The sequence below is a fragment of the Trematomus bernacchii genome, unplaced genomic scaffold (assembly GCF_902827165.1).
Source record: "Trematomus bernacchii unplaced genomic scaffold, fTreBer1.1, whole genome shotgun sequence".
Taxonomy (NCBI): Eukaryota; Metazoa; Chordata; class Actinopteri; order Perciformes; family Nototheniidae; genus Trematomus; species Trematomus bernacchii.
In genome coordinates, this window is record NW_022987524.1 from 5,346,215 (window position 1) to 5,368,139 (window position 21,925).

At 40.4% G+C, this 21,925-nt stretch overlaps 1 protein-coding gene across 1 annotated transcript in view; it reads right to left on the reverse strand.

Moving 5' to 3' along the window:
* LOC117473901 (cadherin-6-like) overlaps positions 1–21,925 on the reverse strand; it is an 80,833-nt gene that overhangs the window by 38,995 nt on the left and 19,913 nt on the right. The window contains exon 2 of the mRNA XM_034119858.1: positions 9,052–9,394. Coding sequence (XP_033975749.1) covers positions 9,052–9,270 — 219 coding nt within the window. The 5' untranslated portion in view covers positions 9,271–9,394. The remainder of the gene's footprint in view (positions 1–9,051; positions 9,395–21,925) is intronic.

A 21,925-nucleotide genomic window follows, 5' to 3' on the forward strand; every position in this document is an offset into this window, starting at 1 on the left:
TTCCCAGTTTACTACTCTCTCTCCTCTCAGTGATCAGGGGCGTCACTCCCCAGCTAAACCTATCACTTCGCCTCTATTCCCACAAGCCTATCATAGTGCATTGCTAAACCTTTAAATCTGCTCTCTCCCCTTCCTCACAGTTGTCATTTCAGGTGACTCAACGCAGCCCTCCTCCACCCCTTCTGCCTTCCTTTCTTCCAAATCCAGGGTCCGGCTTAAACCACTCCTCTTCAGACCGACCTCCATTTATCCCTTCATGCCTCCTCCACCACCACCAGTGTCTAGACCCCGAACCCGAATGATATTCCAGCACAACGGGGTCTAATCGCCAAACATCATTACATGCATCTGTGTATTCCCGGCAATAAATATATATCGTTATGTCAAAAGAAAACTTGTCTCTCCTGATTGAAAAGCAGTTATACAGCACACTGTCTACTACAGTATATCCGTCTGCTACTGGCCTCATTAACAAGGCTCAGGACCCCACTGACACTGACTCTTACCCACCACATAAACACTATGCATTACATGAATGCACATCATGTGAGCAAATACTCTTCTTTTTAATACTGTGATCCCTCTGAATATTTTGCACATCTCTGTATAACACTGCTTCTTTTAGAATCTGCCCCAGCTCTCCACTAAAATATCAAATAAACTTTACGTCATATTTTCACTAGAATATAAAGTATTTCTCAATACCATTTTTATATTTGCGGAGGGCACAAAACTTTGGATTCATGAAGGCTTGTAATAAGCAGGAAAATGTGCAGCGACGCGGTCATTAATGAAGAGAACACCGACATGGTGGGTCAAGATTACTATGCTTATTGTTGGGATCATGATCACACAGTCCGTGTTTTTTTCATTAATGACTGCCTTGCTGCACTATCGCTTACTTATCATCATACACCTTTTTCCACTTCTACCCTCAGCAGTTTGATAGCATTCAAATTCCTCAGTGTACTGAGATCAATCAAAGCATACATGTGCAGTAACTCTGAACATTTCCCATTATCAAAACCCCCATTAGCATCCCTTTTGTGTTTTTTTTGTTTTGTAAATGTAAACTCTCTAACAGGCAGTAGATTGTTCTGTATATGCACAGAGTTGGTGGTACATGGACGGAAGGGAAAAGGCCAGAGGAGGAAGGTGACATGTTTATATAAGACAGAAGCAAAGAAGATACAAACACAAAAGAAAGACCAAGAGTCAGCTCAAGACTGAAAAACAAAACAGAAATCTTCTGAAGGCAAAAAGCTGCAAATGAAGAGAGAAGCAGAGTGTGTGTTGTGCCTGGAGGAGTAAACATCTATGGGATGTGCGCTGAGATGGGCTGCTCTCGCTGTGATACCTGCGGCAAGAAGCTGCTTCTCTCTGCCTCTGTCTTTGTCTGCATCTCTCCACCTCAAGTGGCTCGCTGTTCACCTTTCATCCCTTCATCCCTGCTTCACTCCTCCAGGCCAGGTGTTGGGGTGAAGCCTTTGATTATACGTGTGTGTGTGTGTGTGTGTGTGTGTGTGTGTGTGTGTGTGTGTGTGTGTGTGTGTGTGTGTGTGTGTGTGTGTGTGTGTGTGTGTGTGTGTGTGTGTGTGAGACAATTGTAGCTGCTACTTTTCCCACTACCTGTCGAAGGTGTGAGCCACTTAGAAACACTGGCTCTGGAAAGATCTATAAGCCTGTTTGTTTTAAAAAGCATCTGAACATACTGATTCATATGTTCTACCTTTAAGAATGGTTTTCCTTCAGGAAGCCCTTAACCTGAAAACATTTTGATTCAATTCCACTTAACATGCTGTTATTTTAGGGTCCTATTTGTGTGAATAATGTAGAAACATTGTCTTATTCAGTGTCAGATATTCATCTGTTTTTGTTTACCAGACTATACTTACACCCGTGTCCTGTTCCAATTTGTATAAAGACTGACTTCTTTTTACAAAAAAATTGTATTTGTGTATGTATTTATATACTGTATACATATATGTATTTATTTGTATATGTTCTTATTCTTTGGGACGGTGAGAATTGGCATTTCTGTCTCCCTGTTTCTATTGTTTTATTGATAATTGACCTACTCCTACTAAAGGCCGCTACACACCAGCCCGATTTTGGGAGTCAGAGGCCGTCAGAGGCAGTCGGGCATTCGCGGCGCCCTACTCAGGTTGGTGTGTCCCGCACCGTCGTCTCTTTACGGCACATTTTCACACCTCCCGCGGCCGATTCAACATGTTGAATCGGCCGCGGCCAAAGAAAGTCGGGACAAAGAAATCACTCTGATTGGCTGTTCAGCTTAGCGAGAAGCGAAGCGGAAGTGAGGGACCAAAACAAACGATTAAGAAGGCACACACAGACGGTTCATCTTTTTCATTTTCATCTCACCCGGACGCAAGAGTTTCTTTTTTATGTTTACATGTTTTCGATCGACGAGAGAGAGTGAAAATGGAACCCAGACGCTATTTGTTGTTTGTTTATATCACGCAGCCTGTTCTTCTTCTCTCGGTGTATAGTCTGTCTTCCGGTTGTTGCCTCTTTTGAATGATGAATACACACTACCGCTGCCTGCTGGTAAGGACAGTTATTGCCACTCGTCAACTGAAGTCTTTGCGGTGTGTTCGTAGGCGGGCAGCGTAGGCGACGCAGGCGACGTAGCGGACGTAAAAGTCGGGACGCCTTTGGTACGCGTTCTTTGGTCTCAGGTTGGTGTGTAGCGGCCTTAAGAGATTGAACGTTTTTAATTGCATGGAACAAACAATGTCATTAGAAACAGAATATAATGAAAACTAAAGATTAAGATACAGTAGATGTCAGAGCTGTTCCTATTTGCCTGGTGTGACCCAGCAGGGAACGGGAAAAAAATGGCTTAACACTAGGTGGGTTAGTAACTCAGCATTCCATGTGTGGATGTGTTCACACACACACCATCCTGCTGCCACAAACACTCACTATGTGGATTAATCTGCCTCTGAAAATAGTCCCCAGCAAATGCACAATTTACTGCTGTTTGAGTAATGTTTAATATAAACTGCAGTGGTCAGCGGTAAGGAAAATGACAGTTATTTTTTAAAAGAAAAAAGAAAGAAAAATGATCTGGTCATTTGTGAAGCGCTTTTTAGTTTTTACATCTTCTTTAGGAGAAAAAGAGCTTTGTCACAAACGATTGAGCCTGAGGCATTGATGCTTTTGGTCTTTGCATGGGATTTGCTGACAATAACATCATGGAATATTATCCTCTCGCAGATAGTGCTGCAAAACGCTCATATGAGTCTGTTTGGAAAGTAATAACTACTGAAAATTTTAATTTGCTCAGTATGCAGGAATGTGTGAAAATGAGCTTCTTGATTACTGCCATATACTGTATGTTATATTTAGCCTATAAGAACAAAAAAGTAATAAAATAAAGTACAAAGAAAAGCTAAAGTGATGGTGCCCGCTGTTATTAAGCAGCAGCCTGAACACCAGAGACTTCCATTAACCAGAATCTAAAGTACATGTTTCCAACTGAGCCTCCATCAGCCAGCCAGCAGTGCTTCAGCTCTGACACCAGCCATAGCTAGGGCTGGCTAATTATCATTTCAGATCATTTGATTCTGATTGTTGTTAGTAGAAATGACTGGAGGGCTAAATACTGTCTGTTTCTTTTGTTAGCATGCAATTAAAGATATGAGTTTCAGTAATAGACATTAAGAAAAAGAGTGAACATTCATGTTAGCTGCTCTGGAGTATTATTCATAAAGACTAACCAATTTAAAAAAGGATATCACGCCCACTTGTTTATAGCAGGGAGAAGCTAATTGCGCTAAAGCCGGCTAGCATAGTGAAATCTGGAGAAGGACACAGAGGATGCTGGGTAAACCGAAGCAATGAAGGAGGAGAGCTGGGTCCAGATTTATGGAGGAAAGGAGATTTAAGCCAATCTAACCCCTCCCATCATTGGCAACGTAAGATCAGTGGCTAATTAAATGGAAGAGTTCATCACGTTAGCTAGGACTTAGATGGAATATCTGGAGTGCAGTTCAATGTGCTTTATGGAAAAATGGCTGCACCAGGATATAACTGAAGACAACATTTCCATCCATGGCTTCCGGACTGTTTGGGTCATCAAGGATTGCACCAAGATGATGGTGGTGCAAATTTCACGAAACCTGATTGATTCATTCCAAACCTGCCATTACTTTGCAGCAGGGACTAGCTGTAGCTGGGTGAGTATGTTGATGTGGAATCACTTCCATTTTGCATGAGAGGACTCTGCTATTAATTGTACAGGATTAGGCTAAAAACAGCAATAAGGGAGCTCTGCCCACTCAGCGTAGGGTGTTATCATAACTATCTCAATGACTGGCTCACTTTCTCACACTTCCCGCCAATACCAATGAGCCTTGGTGGGAAACAAGACTGCTGACTCACAGCCTCTTCTTCTTCCTCTTCAGAAAAATCCAAATCTGCAGACTCGCCTGTTGGAGTTTTGCTGGCTTGTCAATGAGTGGATTTTCCTTTCAACTTAATATCTCTGTTCCCACTGAAGTACTCTTCCATTGAATGAAAAAAAAGTTTGCTGACATTTTTTTACAATGCAGAAACCCTTCTGAATCTGACCAAACAGATGAGTGTTTTGCTCTTCTTCACCTCTCTAGACATTAGATTTGACTGCATAGGACTGAACTTTGTGCCCTGTCTATCTATTATTTACTTAGGTTGACATTCATTTCCATTGTTTTATTCCCTAAAGTAATAACAGTAATACAATATGATAATAAACCTACTGAACATTTACCTACAGTATCTATTGTATTGAAAAAAATGTGTTTGTCCCATAAAGATTCAGACAGGAGCTCCTACTGTATATGTAAGGTAAAAGATAATGTGCAGCGAGATCCTGATCACCCTGTTAGTGTTCTGTTTTTATTAACGACCACCTCCCACATTATCCTGCTTATCAAATGGCTACATACAAAACAAACCTACGCCTTCACTTTAAAATATTACTTTTTTTTCTTATTGCTTCCACTGAGAGTTTTTTTTTCCATTCCACTGGGTATCACAACTGGAACTGCAGCGACAGCAACCTGACTTAAAATGTCGGCAGCACTGATGGAGGTTTTCTGTAACTGTCCAAGTCTGTTCATATTTTATTTTCCATTAACCAGTCTTTCAACACTGCCAGAGCCCATACTGTGTTCCTGTTAGTGTTTACTTCCTGTCTGTCTTCTTCTGCTGTTCCCTTTAGTGTTTACTTCCTGTCTACAGTATCTTCTTCTGTTGATTTCTCTGACGTCCAGCGCTCTGTCTTTTAACCTCTTTCCTTTCCTAGAACTCTTTTCCTTTTTTTACTAGGGACAGTTTTAACATCATGAATCCACAAAAATAATAATGTATATTAAAAAAAGTATTCCATGGTGTTTTCTGAATGGGAAAACTAATGTTTGTTGTCCCCAGCTGACGTTAAATTGATTGGACTTATTTCTGCGGATTGATTTGACTGCACTTAGCAGCGAAATATAACAACCTCTTGAATGGTTATATTGACCAATCAGAATTTAGTATTCAACTAAGCCGTGTAAAATGGTAATAGATGCAAGAGAAACCAAATGTGGTGTATCTTTATATAAAAGAGAGAAGTGGACAACAGACTGATGGCAGATTTAGCAGCAGTGGCTATAAAACCTTGTAGATGGAGTACAATTGTTTGTTTTAAACAAACACTGGAATGCTACGAACAACTGAATTAAAATAATTCCTCTCGCAAAGAATAATGATTTTAATAAAACCTTAGCCTCTGCTTGTGCTGGACATGCTGCTGCGGTGGATGATGGATGATTGTGGGAACACTTTAAGTGTATTTTGTAGAATTCTGATGAGACTGTAGGGATCATTAGGCTCTTCCACACTTGCACCACATTTCAAAGGCTGCAAAAAGCTACTCCTTCCCTCAGGGTCTTCCTGGCTCAGTGCTGATAACCCCCCACCACACACACAGACACACACACAGACCCACACACACACACACACACACACACACACACACACACACACACACACACACACACACACACACACACACACACACACACACACACACACACACACACACACACACACACACACACACACACACACACACACACAAAATATGTCAAACATATAGAGAATGTTTTATGTCTTCAATAGCAACGATGCGCTGTGAAAACATTTGGAGCCATTATGTTATATATATTTCACATTTATCAATTTGTTGGGGGGGATATTGCATCAAGAATGTGTTGCAATGAAAAGTCTATGATGATTAATGATAATTTTCAGCAGCAAAAATGTAGTAATGAAGTATTGTTATCAGGTTAATGGGTTAATTCATCCAAATGAGAAAAACATTATCGCAGTGGTGGAAGGTAACTTAGAGCATTTACTCAACTTTATAGTCAATCTTTTTTGACAATAAATGTCAACAAAGATTTACAATAGTCAAGTAAAGTACAAAAACGAATATAGTATTTGTGCTTTACTTGAGTACTTTAACATTATTAAACTTTGTATTTTTAGTCCATTATATTTTCTTGTACTTTTTACACCAATACACTTATTTTACATATGTAGTTACTTTGCAGATTCAGACTATTGATACAAATGTAAATCAACTTATCAATTATTATATATTTGTATAGGTTAAAGGTAGAGTAGGTAATTTGGAGAAACCAGCTCGAGTGCGCTAGAATTTGAAAATACACAGCCGGAAAAAATCTGCCACTCCCTTACAGAGCCCCTCCTCCAACACACACGAACGCGCACATGACCAATGAGGGCACGAGATAAGTTTGTGCACAGATGGAAGGCTGACAGGCAGGTAGGCCATCCAGTTATTTTAGCCTGGCCGGCTAAAATGATTGGTCGTACTTTTTACAGTATTACGGCTTCCAGAGATGACATTTTTTTATGGATTTTTTGTCAAAGCACTTAAGATATTCATTGCTATCGGGATGTTAAGAGCATTCCATGGAATATAACAAAAAGTGTATCTCGAGCCGGTTTCTCAAACTTACCTACCCCACCTTTAAGCTGCCTGGTAGTACATAGTAATTCAAATAAACAACCATTTTGCATAACGAGCACTTATTTTGGAACATAAAGTATATTTGATTTGGGTATGGAGGAAAATAGAGAGGGTTGTGTTTTCTGACACTTGGTGAGTTCCCTGGAACACCGGGGACACATATTCATGTGTAAAAGACGTACAAAAGTGCATTTTGCATGATAGGTCCCCTTTAAGCTATACAACCTATGACCTGTCTGCAGAATGCTTTAGCAACTTAACGGACAGCAAATGGCAGCAGTGCAAGCTTAAAAACGAGCATAGCACACCAACAAGCTAACAGTACTAGCTTGCGCTTCGTCAACAGCTTGTCATGACCACCACAGAACATTTCACTCAGCAAATCATATCTCAACATTGTGCTTCAGGAGCTAACAAAGACGAAATCTTGCAGTATGTGTTTTGAAACTCAGCTCTTCTTTACTTTCCTTCCTCGTGTGGACCTTCAGTGTTTCACCTCTTCTCTTTCTACCTGTCAGTATACTTTCTGCTGCCTTCACCTCTCTGTCTTTTTTAGCTGACTTTCTGTCCTATTGTTCTTTTATCCTACCTGTCCTCCTCTTCTTGACTCTCAATTTAACAACATCTTCTCTGTCAATCTTTTCCACATTACAAAAGCTACTTTCCCTGTGTTTCCTCTGTTCTTCACTCTTTCCCTCCACCCCTCCCTCCTTCTGATCCTCTCCAGCAGAGTTCAGTCAGATATGATCTGTCAGTCTGCAGGGTTGCAGCACCTCCACGCTTTCACCTAACACGAGGTGACGAAGCCTGCGGACATTTAACCACAGCGCATATTTTCAGAGCAGAGAATGCTTTCTGTTATACTAATGTGTCCCAGATCGCTGCCTCTGCTATCATATCTCCACCATACTACACCTTCATGATGATACCATAGAGAGAGTGTTTCTGCTCTTGGCTGTTTCTAACTTTTATTGAAAAACCCTTAAGCAATGGAGGTAAGATTCAGAGACCAAGTCTTACAAACAATAGGAATGCATGCGGTAATTGAACCTTATTACACAGCTTAGTTGAATACTCGATTCTGATTTGTCATTTTGCACATTCCAGAGGTCTATTATTTTAGCTAGCAGACCAGACAAATATGAAGAGAACTCACCACATGCTCATATTCTGGCAGTAATACTTGGTCATTTTTGTCTTTTTTAGGTTCATTTGTAAAATGATGTGCAAACACAAGGAGAAAAGGGCGGCTATTGCTCAGTGGGTTAATATGCTGATCTATCAAAGGGTCAGTGGTTTGATCCCCTAAAGTCAATATGGCGAAGTGTCCTTGTGCAAGATACCTTAACCCAGATTGCTCGAGTAGGCATGGCTATGGTTTTGAAACCATGACCGAGTAATGACCTGTTCGTCACAAAGTATCCAATTCCTGTTTTATTGTTTATTTTAAATGGGAACATCATTTACTAAATGAACACCAAATGTCACCATTGAAGACTTGAAGCTACAGATTGAGACCATCTCAAAAAGTTTGTTTTAATAGTTTACAATTTGCTTTGGAAGTGCCGTAAGCCTTTTTCAGATTATGCAAACGCAGCGATTATTAGAGAGGCTCCTGATAAGGTCAAACAGCGTTAGGCTTTCTTTTATCGCTTTTATTGTGAGTTTAACTTTCCATTTGTAAAAGAAAGATAACTATGTGTTTTTCATGGGTACATCTGCATATGAGGATTACCCTATATTAATAGGGTAGATGATTTTTGATCACACTTTGTAGCAGTGATAATCAGCAGTAACTCATTATCCTCGCAGTCACAGAACTCATGAGAAAATGGGTAAAGAGTGATTAACCGGCATAAATTAATATTTTTAAAACTTGCAATTCAGGAAAAAAGAACAAACATCCCTGATGAGTGTCTTTCTCACTAATAAGGGCAATTTTATTTGATTCCATGTGAGACAATGATAACATTCAGTCCTTGTCAGTAATATATAAAAGCTCTTACTTTGCCGATGTACTGGTAGTCGCTGCCTGTGTACTCCTCCTGCAGGAAAAACTGGTTCCACATCCAGCCTCGTCTCACTCTCTTGAGCAGCTTCTCTCCTCTGACGCTGGCTTCAGTCCCCTCTCCATCTGCTGTCTCTGTCCTCCGTCCATGCAGACACAAAGCGTCCAGGGACAGGCCGAGACAGAGCCATACAACGGCCAGCGAGATAGTCCTCATTGCTCTGGAGGATGTGTAGGATGTGACAGGTCACAAATGTTTTATCTTCCCAGCTGTATCACTGTGAATTGGGAGATGGTTCCTTCAGTCATAGTCCTTCAGTCTGTCCTGGCGTGTGTAGAAGCTGTAAAAGAAGAAACAGACATGAGTACATGGCTGTGCTAAACCTCTGAGGAGCACTTTTAATAAGATTGCCTTGTGAGGCCTGTTTTGGGATTTCTTTGCACCTGAACTACTTGTCTTATGGATTTGGAAATGTATCTAAATCAAGAAGTGGCAAACAGATAGAACACCAGAAACATTGCTCATGTCTACGGAGCATCAAGCCTTTGATTTGAGAATAAACATGAAATGCAGCCTTGGAGGAATCCACAAACAACAGGTGGTTTTGTGATAAGTAGCTAATTCATATTCTGCCGAAATATGACTCACCCAAAACAAAAACAGTTACAGCTACTGGATACATGTCACAAATCTTCTGCATTTTTCTATACAATGACTGTACTAAAAATGCCTGTTACACAACTTCTTTGAATCAATTAACAACGTCAGCTGTGGACAACGAACATTAGTTTGCTTCCGTGGAATACTTTTTTAATATTAATATGTATATTTGTGGAGAACACAACACTTTGGATTCATGATGGCTAATTTGTCCCAGTAAATAAAAGAAAAACAGTACAAGAGACTGAGCGCTAGAAGTTAGAGAAATCAACAAAAGAAGACAGAAAGGAAGTAAACACTGAAGGGAACAGTAGAAGAAGACAGACAGGAAGTTAACAATAAAGGGAACAGCAGAAGAAGACAAGCAGGAAGTAAACACTAAAGGGAACAGCAGAAAAAGACAGACAGGAAGTAAACACTAAAGGGAACAGCAGACTAAGACAGACAGGAAGTAAACACTAAAGGGAACAGCAGAATAAGACAGACAGGAAGTCAACACTAAAGGGAACAGCAGACTAAGACAGACAGGAAGTCAACACTAAAGGGAACAGCAGAATAAGACAGACAGGAAGTCAACACTAACAGGAACACAGAATGGGCTCTGCAGTGTTTAATTAAAGACTGGTTAATGGAAAATAAAATGTGAACAGAGTTGGAGAGCTACAGAAAACCTCCATCAGTGCTGCCGTCATTTTAATTTCTACGTTGCTGTTGCCACAGTTCCAGACATTGGTACGCAGTGGAATGGACTATTTTGTTTTCTTAGCGGAAGCATAACGATGTTTACATCAATAAAATCATTTCTTTTTAATTGTTTATTTGCTTACATGTAGCATGGGTGTCATTAACAAACTGAATATTTATCTGCCCTAATTCAAAAAAACATTTCAGGCTCTTGTTCTTGACAGGTTTTTAAATTGTTTTAATTACCATGAATAACGCAAAGGTGCTTTCAAGAGTATTTCAATGGCTGCTAGGGATGGGTATCGTTATGATTTTATCGATACCGATACTGCTTATCGATACCGGTATTTTTCGATACTCTTATCGATACTTTTCAATCATTTGGTGCTCAAAATTATAGACATGATTACAAGATGTGAAGATTAAACAGTCATTTTATTGTAATTTTTATTTGTATTTATTATTTAATGTAACTTTTTCAATGTCCTACCAAGCAGGTATGAGTGTGTACAGTGTGTCTCTGGAAGGGGGGCGGTAATTAGGGGCAGTTCATAAATCCATGTAAACATGACCATTATTCAGTTAAAACGAGACGCTGCGTGCGCACCTCCTAAACCGGAATTATAATCAGTTTATCGCGTTTATTATTTATAATTGTAATGATGGATTATCAGTAATCATTTTAAAGTTACACAGAGACATTGGATTAACCGTTTTTATGCCCTTGAACACAACTTTTGATCACAAAACAGCAAAGGTAAGACATAATTATCATCATGGCTACGTAAAGTGAAGTTGTTTTCTTGCTCTTTCCTGGCTGCTAGTTCAGTGAGTTTTGGTCGTACAGTGATGAGACTTACACCAATGGAATCTGTGGAATCAGCTTTCATGTGTCATGTTGTTTGTGCAGATACAATGACATAGAAAAGATCGCTTTTGCCAGTGATGTGCTAAAGTAGCCGTTAGCCCCGTTAGCCCGTTTTGCTAAGTGTTGATTTTAGACTCTTGGTGTTGGACTTCTGTTCCGTGTAGGTAAAATGGTTAATATCGTCTGTTAGCTGAGTTTCTTCCCGTTAAGTGGGTATGCACCATTAATAGGTTGTTAAATGTTAAGAAGCCTTGAGACGCTGTTTCTTGCAAGATGTTGCGTCTGCCCCTATGGTCTGCCCCTTGGAGTCTCACAATAATAAGAGCGCTGTTAGGAGAGATGACGAGTGGCATTCACAGTGGCCAATCAGAGTGGTACTCAAACCGGATACATCACACGGGATGAGGGTTCCCAACCAACCAGAATTGTTTAAACTAAGGAAGTAGCGTAATTCATATACCGATAGCAGCACCGTTTGTCCAGCAGCTTAACGGTATACGAATACCGTCCAATCAGGTACCGGTACTGACTTAGTACCGGTTCTCGATACCCATCCCTAATGGCTGCTCATTTGAAGTATTTCACTTCTTGTTGAGCTACTGTCCATGAAACACTTCCTGCTAATGCTTCACATTTAAAGACCCAAATGATAATTGTTTTGTGATGTTGATTTGATACCAGGTACCACACAGCTACGGTAAATCAGTATCTTGGAGGAACCATCCTATTACACATCCTGTTTACACACTCACATGACCTTTATTTTTGCATAACATGGTTATATTCCCATGTGAGGTACATGGGATTATTAGTTGCCTGGCATAAAGAGCACGACACACAAACGCACCCCCACCGACCCGCCGTGCAGTCATTAGTGACACGCGGGGAGAGATGTTTGACAAAAGCAGAAGAGTCACACTATCATTTCACATTAACACAACAAAGGCAGAATGCATTGAAAGGGCCACAGAGAGACAGAGCAGCACTGACACCAGAGACAAGCAACTGAAGAATTATGAAAGGTAAGTGTAATCTTCACTATCAACTCCGGCTTAAAAAGGCCTTTTATCAAGATGTGTGTTTACAAAATGAGAGTCATGAATTATTCATGACTGAATGTACTATTACATGTAATGATAAAGACAGTAAGAATACCTCCTTTCTGCACAATCTCTATTTTCTGTCTCGGGAACTAAACCTTTACAAAGCTGCACTTATTCATCCTTTCCGTATTGGAAAAGGATCAGATGACAATGTGTAATGTGAAAAGGTTTGCTTGGACCCTCGGTGAATTATCACCAACTCTGCACTGCAGTCCTCAATGTAAAATCTGCTCTCATCAACCTGGTTTCCAGCAGCGGCAGCAGCTGTTTCCTCGCTCTGATAACAGCAGCCTGCACTACCTGCTCTGCAGAAAACACACTCAGACTTAGAGACAACTGGTGAACGGAGTGGAGCATCGATAGGCTTTATTTTTGGTTTAATAATGAAAAAAGTCAAATCAATTGGTAGGTAGGAAGGTAGGGTGGTAGATATGTAGGTAAGGGTAAGTAGGGTAGGTAAGGTGGGTAAGTAGGTTGGTAAGAAAGTAAGCAGGGTGGTAGGTAGATGGGTAGGTAGGAATATAAGGGGGTTGGGTGGGTAGGTAGGTAGGTAGGTAGGTAGGTAGGTAGGTAGGTAGGTTTAACAGCAACTAAATACATAACCGCAGGACAAAAGACATATACCAATAGGGTATCTAAAGAAAACACAATATAAAATATCCAGAATACATTTGAATACTCTATAATAGACCAATCTGGTCCATAACATATAGACATAGGGTACTATATGGATTACAAATTGTGTAAAAAGCTGTTGTTTTAGATCCAGTGAGGTAGTGTGAATAAAATATGTAAGAACAGTGAGTGCAAAGTGTTCAGAGAGTATTGAAAGTGATAAACTACAGACACTATAGAGCTGGGAGGGCTCTGTCAGACAGAGCCAGTGAGTTATTGGCAGAAATGATTTCCTGAATCTTGCAAATGAGGTGGGGATTGATGAACACAACTTTTGAACGTTGGTAGGTACTTTCACAAAATATCCCAAAATCCAACAATAATGCCTACGTTTCATTTTGGGTTCAGTCCAGTTTCTAACGTTTAATCATCAGGTTCAGCAGTCAAATCCTGATTTTTTTTTACTGACCTAATCCTTAAAAAGTTAAACTGTGCAGAAGATTTTAAAATTCATTAATGAGGTTCCCTCCCTCTGCTTCACAGGAAATAACTCAGCTGTTGTGCAGTAATGTAGGTGTACGGGTTACAGAATGGCCTGCACCAGTGGTTTAAGTGTGTGCTAATATTCTCCCCTCTGAAGGCCTCATTTCAGGGAGACAAACAATCAGATTGACCACTGACTTAGTAGAAGAACAAAAACACTTCCTTAAAACTGCCTTTGTGCACTTAAAAACTGCACCGGTTCAATAAATCCATACACATTCACAGTGAAGGATGTGGAAGGAACTCTTACACAGCAATTATGCGAGTGAAAGGAAATGTGCTTTTATCTTCCCACACACAGCTCTGTCTGTCTCGCTGCAACACGCTAAATAATGTTCCCTTCCATCTGAGCCCCTTCCATACAAAAGTAGCCCACTTGCATTCAGTTGACACAGCTGAGCAACACTTTGTTCACACCAGATCAATGTCGCGTGTTCAGGATTCAGAAGGACTCGGGGAGGGAACACGGAGAAGAGGACGTGCTTCTTTGAGGCTGCTCGTCGGGCGGGAACAGACCAGATCATGAGGCGGCTGATTAAAGTGACTAATCAACGGACTGTGCTCACTGTGCACTGACCTTCAGAGCTTCATCTGAGGCATAATCCAACACATGAGTTCACACTCCCAGCACTAGGGTGCAGCCCTGATATGCAGCAGTCAGGCTTGTATGGCAAGCCATTTGAGTATTTATTCCATATCCTTGATATCAGACGGCAGCTGCCTACACTAGTTGGCTCTTTGATTTCACTTGTTAGATATATGGTCAAACTAGTTTGGCACTCTGCTTTACTAGTTAAATAAAACATTGCACTAGTCACTCTTTTTCAGCAACTAGTTGTACTTTTGTCTGACTAGTTAGCACATCAGCCTTACTAGTGACGTCAGGAGCAGCACTTGTAGCACCAAAGTCCCAACTTGTAAGCTTTTTGATGAACTAGTGACCCTCTGACCGTACTAGTGACGCTAAAAGTCTTACAAGTTAACTAGTGCGCTGCAAAAGCTCTGACATGTTAACTAGTTACAAAAAATAAGCAGAACTAGTTAACTAGTGGCATACATTTGCCTGCACTAGTTAACTAGTAGCACCCAGAATCACTCACTAGTTAACTAGTTGACGCCTCTTTTGACCTTACTAGTTAACTAGTGGGGCTCAAAATGTCTACACGTTAACTAGTGAACCCTTTGCCCTTTACTAGTTAACTAGTGAGATACATTTAAATTCAACTAGTGAACTAGTGAGGCTTAAAATGTTCACTAGTAGTACTAGTGGGTCCCAAATGCGCACTAGTCACACTAGTTGCACAGAATGCTAATGAGGAGGAGGGTAAATAATACATCGAGGTCTCCTATTGGCCCTAAGCTATAGAGCGCTACCCAGCCCAATTAGTTTCTTTAAGAGCTTAAATACAGTGTTTTTAAATATGACCATATGACATATTTACAAAAATATAAAACAAAAGTTTTGTTGTAATTATGATCATATGACTGTATATCAAATTAGGTAAGAACATTGAAGACTTTGTTAAAATTAGAAAGTTGCTTTAGGACTGCAGACCAGTGTTAATTTTGGCAGCTGTTTTTGATTTAGTCTTAGTCTTAGTCTTTAGACGAAAATGGTTATTAGTTTTAGTCACATTTTAGTCATTTCTATCCTTCATAGTTTTAGTCTAGTTTTAGTCGACGAAAACTCAAAACGTTTTAGTCAACTTTTAGTCGACGAAAACTCAAAACGTTTTAGTCAACTTTTAGTCGACGAAAACTCAAAACGTTTTAGTCGAGTTTTAGTCGACGAAAACTCAAAACGTTTTAGTCTACTTTTAGTCAATGAAAAATTACATTTTAGTCAACTTTTAGTCAAAATGTTTTCTCTCTTTAAACCAATTCAGTTAGGCAAATACAGGTATCTGACATTGTAATCAAGGTGACAGCATCAAGTGTTGAAATTCGTAAAGCAACATTTCACTTTCTTAACACTTTACTTGTGTAATATCTAGGGATGGGTATCGTTAAGGTTTTCTACAGTACTACTAGTCTTATCGATACTGCTTATCGATCCGGTACTTTAACGGCATTCTTGTATTTACTTTTTGTTATTTTTTTAAAGGAAAAAACTAACAAATTGTTAACCGAATTAATTGCTTTATTTAAATGTGAAATAAATGAAATATATATAATTATTTTTAAATATTGTACTATACTTGAGTAAAATGTTGAGGTACTTGTACTTTACTGGAGTATTTAAATGTTATGCTACTGTGTACTTCTACTCCACTACAGTTCAGTTAAATGGTGTACTTCTACTCCACTACATGTATTTAATACCTTTAGTTACTTTACAGATGTGGATGAATGATGTGAAATATAATCAAGTATTAACTCAGACTTTAGTAAATTCACAAGCTACCCTGCAGTATACAAAGTCCTTCAAACTAGCTGCACCTTTACCAGCTTTGAGAACACTTTCATGATCAATCATTATAAAACATATCATATATATTATTCTGAAATGGACCAATCTGCACAATGACTACTTTTACTGTCGCTACTTTAAATATATTTTGATGATCATACTTTGACTTGAGGAACTCTTTCTACACTATGGTATTGTTTTACTTAGCTACAAGATCTTAGTACTTCTCCCACCTCTGCACACCTGATGTGATAACGTTACTCGTAATTGGGGCAACAGAGCTACGAGTTAAGGAAGTCGAAAATTGTGCATTTCTCCGACTGAATATGACGCCTTTTGGCCGGCTGTTTGGACAGACTACTCTACTCGTGTCAACGCGAAAACATGGCAAACGAGCTTTGTCCACATCGAGACTTGTGGAGTGTCTCTATACTCTCTGAACGCTCCGTCCCCGGCAGATCTCTGTGTGCCGCTGCAGCGTGTCTGTTACGGGCCGTCTCCACAGCAGCGTTACAAAATCTTGAAACGCTTCTGCCCATTCACTTTGAATGGGGTGACGTCACTTTCCCTCACTTTTCGCCGGAATGCATTGTGGGCAGGCGAGCGGAGATTCTCAGGATTTTCAAGATTCAAAGTTGAACAATGTTCAACTTTTGAAGCTGAGGTGGAAGCGGCAGCCAATCAAATCCCGTGTACGCAAATCTGGCAGTTCAAGCTCTAGCCAATCAAACGGCGTGTATGCTGGGAGAGACATACCGCAGATCATTTCCTCATATTCCAAAAAATGGAGGAGAAATTAGCGGTAGCGAATCAATCACCCGGTGCTTTATGACCAGACCTACCGGGATATAAACCGGAGGAGCCAGGCATGGAGGGAGGTGGCAGAGACAGTGGTATGTTTTCGCCTGTTTTGGGGAGTTTATATCCAGTTTACTTCGGGCTTTTTGGCTTCGTATGTCGCGGGCGGGAGATTCATGTGATTGGTTGATCGCAAAAAAATCCCCAAGCCTCAGATACGCCCACCTCCAAGATTTTTTTAACGCTGCTGTGGAGACGGTCCGTTAGGCCCCGCCCCCGCACACAGAGAGGAGATCGCTCTTCTGGAGTGAAGAGAGCGGAAATAATGATATTGCAAGTTAGAAATGTAAGACAGACATTTTGACAGACAAGACGGACACTTGGGGGGAAATACCCTGCATTTTGAATGTCCGATAGTCCACCATTAACACCTTAGTCCCGTCTCGTCTCGTCAACGAAAACTAAATATACATTTCGTCAAATTTTCGTTATCAAGAATCTATTTTTAGCTCGTCATCGTCTCGTCTTAGTCATGTAAAAAAGGTCGTTGACGAACATTTTTCGTCATAGTTTTCGTTGACGAAATTAACACTGCTGCAGACAGGAATATAGATCCTCTTTAAAACATTTTATTAGTTGCAATTTGAAAGGTGCTTGGATTAGAATAGCACTGTGATAACAGAGGGCAAAACACACACTGACTGACTTCCCACGGACAATATGTTAACAGTAGGCACTAAATACCCGACTGATGCACCTCACGTCTTCGAGACGTTGCTAAAAAACATTGCTAAGGCTCTCCCTCACATGCGGCTTTCACACCGGCGCTTTTCACTTTCTAGCTCCTCGCGAGAGCTTTTCTGGTTCAGCTCCCGTTTCCCTTTTCAGCTCCCGCTCTGTTCACACTGCCCAGAGCTGCCGCTGCTGCGTCATGACGTCACAGTTTACGTCGCTGATTTTCTCCCACAACAACAACGGGCCGGGGACTGCGTCGGGTCGATGATCGTGTTGCTTTTAATCATACAAAGCCAGATTAAATTAAATAACGACTTCTCCAACCTTATACTTTTCTCCAGAGTGCCGTGGTTCATTGTTTATTAATGTGTTTCAGCGGCATTTACCGACCGCTGCAGTGCTGGCTGCTCTTCCACGGGTGTATTCTCCCATTAGCTCCGGGTTAGCTCACACGGCTCTAAAGTATTCACTGTCTGACTGTCACACAAGCAGCTGATACATATCCCCAGTTCCCCTTAAGTGAATGTGTGTCAGTCTGAATTGACGCTGTTTGGCATCACAACGCTGTTATGAAAGTTTCTCTGGTATAACATGGGTGATGTTAGCATAGCAACCGAAGCTAAACTGACTACTTGCTAAGCCGTTTTCTATAGGCACATTTTACCGGCGTATTTTTCATTATGATTCTACTTCTGATAGTCGGACATGACAACCTGTATAGCCCATGTATCTCCACAATGATCAATAACAGCGAACGGATGGTCAAAGTAAGGTTTCCTGCACGCCTCGACGTAAGAGACGTAAGCGACGCCGCGTCATAGCTCCAAAGCTCTTGCCTCTGGACCGACAATTTTTTGGAGCTGGAAGTGAACCGCATTCCGGAGCTATGACGCGCCGCCGCTGCGGTGTGAACAGGAAAAACCGGCGCTTTTCAGGCTCTAGCTCCCAGCAGGAGCTGGAAAAGCGCCGGTGTGAAAGGGGTAACAGAGCTGAACTGACCAATCAGAATCTGGGTCCCGCCTGCTTCATTTGCATATGGCTCACTAGTGAACGTGTTGGCCATATGAACGGCAACTAGTTCACTCGTGGATACATATAGAGAACCGCAGTGACTCATAAATCTAATCGAGAGATTTATGATCGATAGATTTATGATTAGAAAATTATAAGAGACATGTGGAGATTATCCGGCTGAACAAAACGTGATCCGTCTCTTAAATGTGTGTCAACCACAGACCTTATTTCGAGCTATTTTCCAAAATCCTATGGAGAAATTGCATTGCATTTTTGTCGAAGGAACCGGAAGAAGTTTACTATCCTTACAAAATACACTTAAAGGGGACCTATCATGCAAAATGCACTTTTGTACGTCTTTTATACATGAATATGTGTCCCCGGTGTTCCAGGGAACTCACCAAGTGTCAGAAAACACAACCCTCTCTATTTTCCTCCATACCCAAATCTCTAAAAAAGGGGCTGCAACGGATCTGATCAAAACTGATCCAGATTTGAACACTGTCCTGACGTCAGGACAGTGGCGCTACGGCTATTGGGCCAACTCCACCAATCAGGAGGAGACAACCACGGCATTGCCGTTCGAAAGCGCTGGAGACGTTGTAGTACATATGCCAGGCCTGTAGATGGTGCTGTTGCTCACAGAATCACAGAATCAACCCTTGCTAAAACAGATCTAAAAAATGTCAATTTGAGCGAAATGAGGCATGGCTAAAATGCATGATCTGTTTGGTATTTTGAAAAAAAAAAAGTATAAATATGCCTTATATAGGTATGGTCCTACACTATATTATTCAAATATAGCATGATAGGTCCACTTTAAGTAACAAACATATTATTGATATTTCTTTTTTTAGTATTCACTTAATATTGAGATCAAGTATTTCATATTTTGATACTCAGATTAGTTTACTGATTAAAAAGCCCAAAATGCATATCATGTATTGTAAAGACATTGATGTTTTTGAAGCCTTATCAAGAGGCTCCTCTCTCCTTCCTTCCTTCCCTGTCTCCTGGCCTCTCCTCTAATGTTTCCTCTCCGCTCTCTGCCTGCACTGCATTAGTCCCATTACGTCGCTGCTATATGAAAAGGCTTTAATTTAATCAGGTGAAGAGCACACAAGAGACTGATTGATTCTGGCTGGACGCCTTCACTCAGGTTTTTAACAAGCTTCAGCGCTCCATTATAGTGCAGTGAGAGAGGCTGCTGCCTTCAAGTTTCCAGGTTTTTAATGGATTTCCCCCATCGCCTTGTTACTGCGGATCTGAATGTGTGTGAAGTCACCAAAATGCTCTTCAAGCACTGATGTGCCGGCCAGCCGCAGAATAACTAGCTCATAATGTTTCATCAGAGGAGCTATTACTCAGTGCAACCTCCATACCTTTATCTGCGGCTACTGAAAGGAGAGCCTTGACTTGTGAAGTACATTATATCACAAAAATGTCAAAGAAAAGAAAAACTATTGATGATTGTAAAGGACTTCACCACTACTGTTTTTCGTTCATACTGTATTTCCGGGCAAGGGTTTCAAATCATTAAGGTAGTACAGATCAATCGCACACTTTCTTTTTCTCGCTTTTTTTATCATTTTTATTACAAGGAATAAGCTGATATGCCTGACCTTAACATAAACCCTCTCTACTGTGCAGGCTTTGGCAGTAATGGATAACATGTAATGGGATAACCAGGATACATAAAAGGTATTACTGTATTTCCTACAGTTAGAAAAAAAGACATAATCAGATTATTTTCTCTAAATATTGTGGATTACAATGTTACCAAATAAACCTAAAAAGAGCATATTGTGTTTGTTGTAAAAGGATCTTTTGTTATCTCTTCTCTGTAAACTGTACTGTTCTGTAGGATCATACTTTAAGTGTGAATCAATACGCCTACTGCCTTAATCTGCTTTATGGTTTTCACTTTCTTTGGTTCTTTTGTTCTGTTTTTAATTCAGTAGGTGAACCTATATGTTCATAAAATAGTGTGTGTGAGCTTAACTGTGTGTATTAAACTAAAACGGAGCGTTTTCTGTCAGCTCAGATTTTATCTCTGCTTTTTTAATCTTTAGTATGTGATCATGTGTTTTAGTGTTGGTGTATAGGCTGCTGCCTGAATATGCTGAATGAAAGACAGCTTTTCGAATCAATAAAATCATTTCTGATCCTAAATATCTTGGTTTCTTCCTTTCTAAGGTCACATTGTTCTGTTGTACAACTGTACTAAAACATCTTAAAAATATTTATTTTTTCTCTTGTACTCATTTGCATTTGATATTGAGGTAATCCAAAGTGACGTAAAGTGATCAGGTTTGATTGATTGATTGATTGAAAAGTTTATTAACAGCTTGTATATTGGGTACAGTACAGTACAGCTCAAAACATACAATTGTTAAGGGGATGCAGACCAGAGAAAGACTTTCGTCTTGTTTACATCAGGGTCCCCCATTTCCAATTCATCAGGTCACGTAATATATGTTGATACTCAGATTAGGTTACTGATTTCGTATTTTTCAGATAAAGTCATTGTAAAGGATTTTTAAAAGTAACCCCCCCAACCCTGTTACTGCCTGTATAAAGTGAAAGAGGATGATATTCAGCACTGCAGACAGCATGTGGGAGCAGCTACAGCAGAATATCTGACGCTCTCCTGCAACACTGCTCATCCCCGACAGGCTAATTATGTGTGACACTCCGGCTGGTTACTGGACTGGAAACTCTCCAAATACTCAGTTATGATTCCCCTTTTATCCACAGGAGCTTTTAAACATGTTGACAGAGTGTCGCTGTACAAATATCAGTGGAGCTCTTGACACTAACAAAAATCTATCAGCAGTTGATCTAGTACACCATCTGCTCAAAAGGCTTAACTGTACGAGTGCAGCCGTTGCGGTACAGAATGCAAACAAAGCTGACTAATTCTACAGTGATTAGTCACGCTAAGTTAGCGGAGGAATGTGTAGGACGTGTGTTCTACCACATGCAGAGAGGCAGGAAAGTTTGAGAGTTTGATATAAGTGATTATTAGGTCAATTTAAAGGTTAGAAATGAAAGAAATGTGTCTTTTGATTATGTTGAATGTACATTAACTGTCACAAGACCATTGAGTGGACAGCTAATTGAGCTATGCTAATGAATAAACCCCATTTCCAGCAAGGTCGTTCCAGGGCCTTTTTGAAACTGGGGCCCGATATTGAACCAGTTTTGCGCGTTGACCGTGCTGAGGCACAGAGAATCTGCCCAGCTAGCTCCAAGAAGCAAGAACCACATACGTCAGAGATGTGGCACAGAGCAACAACAGTTTGCAGCAAGATTAGAAAGATGTTACAGTAGCAGACTGAAAAAGAGAACCAGTGATGCGCGGTCAGGGGAGGCAGGGGAATACAAAATAAAAATATATTTTATGTAAAATGTTTCCATTATTTCACTAATCAGTGTTAT